Source organism: Physeter macrocephalus, chromosome 12 (genome assembly GCF_002837175.3).
Source record: "Physeter macrocephalus isolate SW-GA chromosome 12, ASM283717v5, whole genome shotgun sequence".
NCBI classification, from domain to species: Eukaryota; Metazoa; Chordata; class Mammalia; order Artiodactyla; family Physeteridae; genus Physeter; species Physeter macrocephalus.
This window is the reverse complement of record NC_041225.1, coordinates 88433619-88443373: the sequence shown is the minus strand read 5'-3', so window position 1 is coordinate 88443373 and position 9755 is coordinate 88433619. Positions and strand designations below refer to the sequence as shown.

At 37.8% G+C, this 9755-nt stretch overlaps 2 protein-coding genes and 1 pseudogene across 6 annotated transcripts in view; 2 read left to right on the top strand and 1 right to left on the bottom strand.

The window, feature by feature from the left end:
• The window catches only part of LOC102976581 (EKC/KEOPS complex subunit TPRKB), a 279834-nt gene that overhangs the window by 29901 nt on the left and 240178 nt on the right, over window positions 1-9755 (top strand). The window lies entirely within an intron of this gene.
• DUSP11 (dual specificity phosphatase 11) overlaps window positions 1949-9755 on the top strand; it is a 13080-nt gene continuing 5273 nt past the window's right edge. The window contains exons 1-3 of the mRNA XM_055088854.1: window positions 1949-1953; window positions 2200-2354; window positions 5732-5792. Of these exons, the coding sequence (XP_054944829.1) occupies window positions 1949-1953; window positions 2200-2354; window positions 5732-5792 (221 nt within the window). The remainder of the gene's footprint in view (window positions 1954-2199; window positions 2355-5731; window positions 5793-9755) is intronic.
• On the bottom strand, window positions 6974-9484 carry LOC114487392 (RING finger protein 11-like; annotated as a pseudogene).

Below are 9755 nucleotides of genomic sequence, written 5' to 3'. Positions count from 1 at the left end.
GACATGCTTAAGAAATTCTATAAGCTTCCATGTTCTATATTTTGAAAATGAAGTAAGCTTTTAGTAAGAATAGTAGTAGCCTAAAAGGAAAGAAAGGTATGTCCATTATATCTTCAGCACTTATTTTAAGCATTTGCCTGAGCATGTTTAAGCCTCATGGTAAAAGACAATTGTTCTCTAAGTTTTATGCTTTCTTTTCCTAATACCTTCTGATATAGTACAGAAACCCATATATTCTCTTGGCCCATGTTAGGACATACCAGTGCAAAAGAATTATCCTTCTTCTGACCTGTTCCATGGTCTTGGGAGACAGTAACACCTAATTTTGTTAATATTTGTATAGCAGTTTGCCATTTAGAAAGTGCTTTCATATCCATGGACTTAGTTAATCTTCACAACAATCCTTTGCTGTTGAAGTGGACATAGTACTGATATCTCCTACTGAGTGCTTACTCTGCACTAAGCTCAGAGGATAGACAACTACAATTACTAATTTTACAGACGATGAAACTGACTCTCAGAACAGGAAGAATTAAAATTTCAACTCAGTTATTCCTCTTTTTTTTTATTGTGGTAAAATATACATAAATCATATTTATTTTAACCATTTATAAATATGCAGTTCAGTGGCATTAATTACAGTCACAGTGTTGTGTAACCATCACCACTATCTATAACCAAAACTTTTTCATCATCCTCAACAAAAACTCTGTAACCATCAAACAGTAACAACCCCATTTTCTCTCCCACCAGCCCTTAGTAACCTCTATTCTATTTTCTGTCTCTATGAATTTGCCTATTCTAGGTACCTCGTGTAAGTGGAATCTACAATATTTGTCCTTCTATGTCTGGCTTATTTCACTAAACCTAGTGTTTTCAAGGTTCATCCATGTTATAGCATGTAACAAAATGCCATTCCTTGTTTGGCTTAATAAATCCCATTGTGTGTATATACCATATTTTGTTATTCATCGGTTGATTGACACATGGGTTGTTTCCACCTTGTACCTATTGTGAATCATGCTGCTATGATCACTGGTGTACAAATATTTGTTCAAATCCCTGCCTTCAGTTCTTTTAGATGTGCAATGTAGGTAGTAGCAGAGTTGTTGGATCATATGGTAGTTGTACATTTAACCTTTGAGAAATTGCCAAACTTTTCTACGGTGTCGTCATGTTTTTAAACAATTATCACAAATTTTAAACATATACAAAAGCATACAAAATACTGTGAGTGTTCCTTGTATACCCATGAACTCATCCAGCTTTAATATTTACCAACTGATGGCTGTCATGTTTTATCTATACCCCCACCTGTTTCACCCTCTTGCATATTATCTTGAAGCAGTGCCGAGACAACATGTAATTACACCTATACATTTTTGGTATGTATATGTAAAATATAGGATTTTTATTCCTTATATCATTTTTTAACATTAAATACCCAGTGAGTGCTCAAATTTGCAGTTGTCTTCTAAATGTCATAAAAAATTGTTTTTTAGAATTTTGAATTAGATCCAAATAAGGTCCACACTTTGCCATTGATTGTTAGGTCTCTGAAGTCTTAGTTAATCTATAGGTTCTCCCTCCATGTCTCTCTCACTTTTTTTTCCTCCTTGAGTTTTATTTTTAAAAAAACCAGGTAATTTATCCCATCTAGATTTTGATGATTACATTCCATGTGTTGTTAACATATTCTTCAATCCTTTTATTTCCTGTTAATTGGTAGTTGATCAGAATGAAGCTTGCATGTTTTGTTTTGGCAAGACAGTTTCATAGGTGATGATGTGTTCTTCCATGGAGACATATAATTGTCTCTTTCTGTGATATTAGCAGTCACTGTTAATTCACACCTACATCCATTAATTCAGTTGAGGCTTCAAAAAATGGTGAATTCTATTGTTCTTGGCCAGTTGGAGCTTGTCAGTGACTCCTGAGTCCTTTTGACATGACGTCAGTTGTTTCTAGACTCTTTCAGTGGTCAGAGCTAGGAAATATGTATGTTTGTTTTTAATATAAAATATGTTATCGGTTATACTGCTACTTTCCATTTAAATTCAGAACTACAGAATTTTCACTTATCCTTTTCTGTCTTCTATTGATAGTCTACTTTCTCCCACCCCAAGAATACCAGTTCTCAACAATGCCTGAAATTTGCTCTATTTCCTAATTCGAATCCTTCTTTCCTTACACATGAAGTAATACATATTTTCATCGTTTTGCCTTATCGGACTTACCAGAAACTATTCGTTATTTAAGAATTTGTGCAATTGGGCGTCAGGTGCCGGATGATGACACTAGTTTTAAATTCCAGTGTGCTGTTCATGGGTTTTTGAAAGAAAATAAAGATAATGGTGAGTTGTTTCTGTTTTTTTTTCCTTTACCTGAACTTTGGTATGCATTTTGAGTGGGGGTGGGGATTTTTAACATTTTTAATTGTTCTGACATTAGGCCTGTTGTGTTTGGTAACATTAAGGTGGAAATGTCTGATGGTGCTAATGGAGTATGGTGTTTTTCCTGTTTATGGTCACAAACAATTTAGTTGAGTTTGGAAAGTGATTTTTGTGAGAAATATGAACTGAACTAGCTTACTTACCTCTTTTTAAAAAATTTGAATGGAAAATACATAAAAAGATAAAAATGTTCTTTTGTCCTATTTATTGGTTGAGATGTGGAAGAAAAGGTTAAGACTCTCAGGTTCTTAGCGTATATAAAAGAGAAAACAAAAAGCAAAGGTTCGGAGTGGGACAGATCCCTAGAAGCAAAACAAAAGAGAGTGGACCAGAAGAGTGGCTTCCTCATCATATGTGTGTTTAAGATATTTTTGCTGCTTTTACACTTTGAGTGCAAGTGAGGAAGAATACTACCACCTCTTGTACGTATCTTCAGACAGGAAGAGCTTAAAAGGCTGGTGTTTTCTTGTTTCCGCTTTAAGATCTACTCTGTTGTTAGTAGGTCTTAATAACGTCTGAATTTTAAGGACCCACTTGCCTTTATCTAGCATCTAACTATCAGAAGGAACATGGTATTTGCCGTGTTTTAAGACGGAGGAATCTTTTGTCTTTGGAACACCAGTGACCCACATGAGAAAGTGTTCATTTTGTCCTCTTTCTAAATTTAGCCTGAGGAGTGTGCACTTTATTAAATAAATCTAACAGACAGTAAGTATTCCGTGTATTTATAAAATGATGCACATATATACATAAAACAGAGAGTAGTGGAGAAGGAATAGAGATGGAGGTGGGAAGTTAGGGGATAGGAGGTGAGAGAGAGAGGGAGAGACTGGAATTTCAAGATAAATTTTCATTCTGTAACCTGGTTGCTTAATGCAGGTACTAGCTCCTAAATACCTTAAGCCCTATTCACATCTTCCCTGTACTTTAGCTTTAAAACTTGAGAGGCTTGTCCTTGCCTGTGATAACCAGGGTGTCTACAAAGGAGGCAGATTATCTGATTTGTGTAAACTGTAGTCACAGAAATGTTACCTCTTAAGATGTTAGGGTGCAGCTGCCGGCCTACTCACTTCCTCCAGGCTCCTTTGTGTGTGTTCTCTCTGTTCCGCGTGGGCTAGAAGATCCTTACAATTGCATGAGAACACGTTTATAAACGTTGATTGTTCACATGTTATACCATTGAATATGGTGACTCGTCTGTGGGTCTTCTGCATGCAGTGGGCTAACTTCACCATGCTCTCTGCCATTGCAGTCTCAGGACCTTAGTCTTGATCCATTTGTGGCTTCCTCTGCGATAAGCCCCTCCCACAGATGCCAGGCTCACTGATAATGAGGAGGAGACTGTACTATCCACTCCCTAGAATTGGTAGAGACTCAGAAAATAAATTGTTTTAGTAAACACCGAGAGCCTTATAGGTTTGTTTTTAGGGCATGGGGATACAGAGGTGACTAGAAGTCTTTGTTCAGTAGCAACTTACAGTTATCTAGGAAGATAAACATGTAGTGACTATAAGTGGGTTAATTACAATAAATGAATCAAGTGCAGCAGGAATATAGAGGAGAAATTGAGGAAGGCCTGACTGAGGAGACATCATTTGAGCTGGGCTTGGAGGGAGAGGATTTTGCCAGAATGAGGAAAGGACAGCCCAGGTATTGGGAACAGGTACAAAAGGCACAGGGCTTGAACTTGTGCTCTGGAGGGGCAGCCTTCGGTGTGACTAGAGGATAGGGTGAAAGGGCAAAGAATTCATACATTCATTTTCAGCAAATATTTGTTTAACACCTTCTAAGTTGAAGGCACTGTTCTAGGAAGTAGGAAAAGAGCAAAGTTCTTGTCCTTACGTACTTTACGTTCTAGTGGGGGAGAGAGATAAATAAATAAGTAAATATATGGTGTGTCAAGTGGTGGTAAATGCTTTGGAGAAAAACAAAACAAGATGAAGAGGTGAGAGAATGCGATAGGTGATCAGGGAAGTCCGCTCTATTAAGATGTCGATTGAGCAGAGCCTTGAAGTGAGAAACAAGCCACTGGATATCTGGGCGAGTGGAGATGGGTTGGGAGGGTGTGTTCTGAAGCAGAAGGAGTAGTAGGTGCAAAGTCCCTGAAGCACAACTGAGCTTGGCATGTTTGAGGAAGAGTAAGGAGGCCAGTGTGGCTGGACAGGGGAAAGTGAGTGAGGGCAGGGCAGTAGAGAATGGGATCAGGGAGGCTGGCAGGGGAAAGGAGGGAGCTGGATGACATAGGTCCTTGTAAGTCTTAGTTTGAACTTATAATTCAGTTGGAGAGACAGACTGATGCTTGTTTCTAAAGAGTTCTCAATGCTATGCCGAAAACTTGGGCTTTATTCTGTGCTAAGTGAAGATTTTTAAGCAACAAAGCAATCCAGCCAAGTTTATATTTTAGAAAGATAACATCTTCCATGTGGAGGATCAGTTGAAATAGAAGAGATTGTTAGAATTGTAGGGCGGTAGTAATCCAGGCAGGAGATGACGAATGCCAGACACCACCTAGTCACAGACATACCTTTTGCAGAGATCAGCTACATGTTGTTGTTTTTTATTTACTATCTCATATAATTTTTTTTAAGTGCTGGACCACGAAATACTGTGGCATAATTGGAAAAATCTGAGACTCGATTCTAGTCTTTTTTCTTTTTGCCTGCTGTGCAGCTTGGGCTTACTTCTCAAGCCTTACCTCGATTCTAGTCTTTTTTCTGTTTGCCTGCTGTGCAGCTTGGGCTTAACGTCTCAAGCCGTACTTTTTCATTGTGAAATAAGAACGGTGCTACTTACCCGAGGTCTCCATAGGACATAGACCCGTGGCGTGTGAGGAGCAGTGAATGAGAGAAGGAATGGAAGTGCTTTGGGACCCCAAGAGCCCTTCAGAAACCGTTTGCTCTTTTTAATATTGAGCATTAAAAGTGAAGGCATTCCATTTGTTTCACTCAAAAACAAATTCTGTTCTTCTGATAGCCTGTTTTTTTTTTCCACTCCCTTTTTCTATAGTCAAGTCAGTTCCTGAGGGGCATTCTCCAGTCCACACTATTGCATCTGATTGGAGGCTATGCAAAATTTCCCAGAGACAATGAATTTTGCCTTTACACTAGTTAATTCTTCATAGTACGTTCCTGCAAAAACACTCTTTTCTTCAGAGTTTTTCCTTTTCAGGATAGTTGTAGTGTCGTGGTAACTAATAAACGCTACTCTTCAGAATATTGTATAACTTGTTTTTAGTGTATCTACTTCGCTTACTTAATTCCATATTCCCTGTTTTATAGACAGACTTATTGGTGTCCACTGTACCCATGGTTTAAACAGGACTGGCTACCTCATCTGCAGGTGAGTTGCCAACCCCAAGAGGCAGACCATGTTTAAATTGTTCTGTTTACAATAGTAATGTAAGCTAATGTAAGCTGAATGCAAAAAATGCAGTCAGAGAAATGTATGAAGTGGAAGGCAATTTTGCCCCCTACTCAGAGGTTACCACCAGTAATAATTTAGCACATATTTTTTCAGACGTAAAAATGCAGATATAAGCATATCCGATGTTCCCTTGGTATCTGCAGCGGGATTGGTTTTAGGACTCCCCATGGATACTATTTATTTATTTATTTATTTATTTATTTTCCTCAAATTTGCTTTATTCAGTTGGATATAAATTAATGAACAAAAACTTAAGCAAGATACATGTAACAATTTAATATAGAACCAGATACTGTAATTCTTTCAGTTTTTCTCAACTATAATGCACGTATGAAGAACCCTTCAAGAGACTTCTGTTTTGTATGTAGAAAAGTGTTGAGTCAAATATTCAACTCAATATAAAATAATAAGAAACACTTCTTATTTGTTAGGTTGAGACTCCTTCTCCTTTTACTAATGAATGATTTTTTTTAGCTGTAATATCACTGAGCTGAACAAATATGTCACCTTCGAGTACATAAGGAAAAATAAACACATGCTAAATGGGTAAAACATTACAACTACATCTTTCCCAGACCCTCTCTACTTCTAACACTTCAGAATCTTAGAGATTCAGAGTGTTCTTACATTAATTGCAAGAAAAATATAAAGGAGAAATTCCTTCTCTTTTGAGATGGCAACTGTGAAGTCGTGATTATAGACATTCTGCATTTGTGTGCAAAACATGAAACACATTTATCTTAATTCTCCCTGCTTAGAATTGTCAGTCAACTAGCAGGACTTTCCTTCCAAGAAACAGAGACTGAGATGTGTTTTATATAACTTCAATAACCTCAGCACTACAATAAGAAGACATGCAGTATCCCTTTGCTGTGGTTGAAGACAACAGGGAGGGAGGTCACAGGAAAGAATAAATCAAAATGGTTACAACTGAGAAACTTTTCTCAGTTTATCCATGGTGCCACTTTCATTTTTACATAAGCATGGTGGCATAGTTGAAGCTCAATAAATCAGAATTCTTAATGTTTAAAATTTATCTTGACTTTTAATTATCACCATATTACCAATTGGAAAAAAGAACCATATGGTCTTGGACAATCAATTCTGAATGGTTTACTTAACAGTTCCTTAGTAGTTCTTCCTTGCTCATAGAACTTTATGACTTTTTTGAGGAGTGAAGCATTCAGCTTTAGTGGATAAATCCTTGTTAGGCTGAGACAATCATTATCATATCCCTTTTTGCCATGAATTGTCTTATGAATGGTCATATCAATCTGTTTTAGCCAATGAGTAATTAGGGGAAGGCTGTTATTGTGCTTATGAGAATGATATTTTTCTCTGAAGAAAGATAAATATGCATTAGGAAAATGACCATTTGGACTCTTTTTCTGCTTCCTCCTTGTTTTGTGAGAATATGATTCTTGGTTTTACAGCAGCCATCTTGTGACCATGAGATGATCATATGCCAATAATGACAAATGGTAGATTAGAAAGAACCAGCAAAGACAGAAAACAGCAACATGAGTAGTAACAACAATCACAGCAAAAGAACAATGGGACCTTAACTTGTGGAGTTCCTATAAAATAAAAAATAAATGCTCTGTATTTGTTCTAAAAAAAAAAAGAACTATGCAAACAAGCTTAAAACTACTTTTTTTTGTGCCAGTGTTATAAAATGTAGCTTTTAATAAAACCATGACCCAAATGCCAGCAACTTCAGAAAAGATTTTGGGTAGGGGGAAGAAGAAAGTTATCTCACTTAGGAAAAACAACCACTATCTTTATCCTAATCTTCGACACACAAGTGAAACATATATAGCTGCTGTAACACTTTACACAATTCCTATGTACTGGAGCAATAACAAGATCTAAATACAATTATATTTTTAAACACTGGGTGAAGGCTTTACATAATAATAGCATCCTACTTTTCCCCCTAAATTTCTAAAATATCATGTACTTTTCCCCAACATCTGCAGCCGTTCAGGAATTTTTAGGAAACTTTCATGCATGATCTTAATTCCTAATTCCTGGCTCTTTGGGCTCAACGACAAAAGATCAAAACCACCAGAAATGATGGTTCACTTGAAGTCAGGTGAGAGACACTGGCTCAGTTAGTCTCGTAGGACAAAAGCAGTGCTGCATCAACTGTCTCCATGCAGGAGGGGCGCGTGAAGGATCTCATCAGCCAGTCATCTGTACAGCCCAGGTGATCTGCATACACAGCAGAAATCAAACTGGGTTCACATAAACAAAGTCCATCATACACTCCTGGATCTCTTTTTAAATATTTGTTTTATTTTATTTATTCATTTATTTTTTTGGTTGCACTGGGTCTTAGTTGCAACCGCTGGGCTCCTTAGTTGTGGCATGCAAACTCTTAGTTGTGGCATGCATGTGGGATCTAGTTCCCTGACCAGGGAACGAACCCGGGCCCCCTGCATTGGGAGTGCGGAGTCTTTAGCCACTGCACCACCAGGGAAATCCCCCGGATCCTTTTTTCTGATCCATTTCTTCCAGGGTCATAAACTCCTTCAGGCTGATGCTGTATGAGGCCTATTCTTTGAGCTATCCTAATTTGTTCTTCTCAGCTGAGTTGCTAGGCAAGTCTGGCTAGGTGTTGGATGATAGACCAGAACTGGAGCTTGATCCAGATATGGCAGCATCGGCTCCTGATTCAGCTCCGTCCCCTTGCCAAAGCTAGGCCAGTCGGACTGAGACTTGTGAGGCATGGAGATGTGATCCGAAGTGGGGGACTTAAGGCAGTTCCCCATCTTCCTGGGCTTGACTGTGTGATCTGTGTGCTGTTTTGACAGTCTTCCAACCTCATTTTTTAAATAATTAATTAATTAATTATTATTTTTATTTATTTTTGAATTTTTAAAATTTATTTTTTATACAGCAGGTTCTTATTAGTTATCTATTTTATACATATTAGTGTATATATGTCAATCCCAATCTCCCAATTCATCTCACCACCACCGACGCCTGCCCTGCCCACTTTCCCCCCTTGGTGTCCATACGTTTGTTGTCTACATCTGTGTCTCTATTTCTGCCTTGCAAACCGGTTCATCTGTACCATTTTTCTAGATTCCACATATATGCATTAATATACAGTGTTTGTTTTTCTCTTTCTGACTAACTTCACTCTGTATGACCGTCTCTAGGTCCATCTACGTCTCTACAAATGACCCAATTTCGTTCTGTATTATCGCTGAGTAGTATTCCATTGTATATATGTACCACATCTTCTTTGTCCATTCATCTGTCAATGGGCATTTAGGTTGCTTCCATGACCTAGCTATTGTGAATAGTGCTGCAGTGAACTTTGGGGTGCATATGTCTTTTTGAATTATGGTTTTCTCTGGGTATATGCCCAGTAGTGGGATTGCTGGGTCATATGGTAATTCTATTTTTAGTTTTTAAGGAACCTCCATACTGTTCTCCACAGTGGCTGTATCAGTTTACATTCCCACCAGCAGTGCAAGAGGGTTCCCTTTCCTCACAGCCTCTCCCGCATTTGTTGTTTGTAGGTTTTCTGATGATGCCCATTCTAACTGGTGTGAGTTGATACCTCATTGTAGTTTTGATTTGCATTTCTTTAATAATTAGTGACGTTGAGCAGCTTTTCATGTGCTTCTTGGGCATCTGTATGTCTTCTTTGGAGAAATGTCTGCTTAGGTCTTCTGCCCATTTTTTGATTGGTTTGTTTGTTTTTTTAATAGTGAGCTGCATGACCTATTTTTATATTTTGGAGATTAATCCTTTGTCTGTTGATTCGTTTGCAAATATTTTCTCCCATTCTGAGGGTTGTCTTTTGGTCTTGTTTATAGTTTCCTTTGCTGTGCAAAAGCTTTTAAGTTTCACTAGGTCCCATTT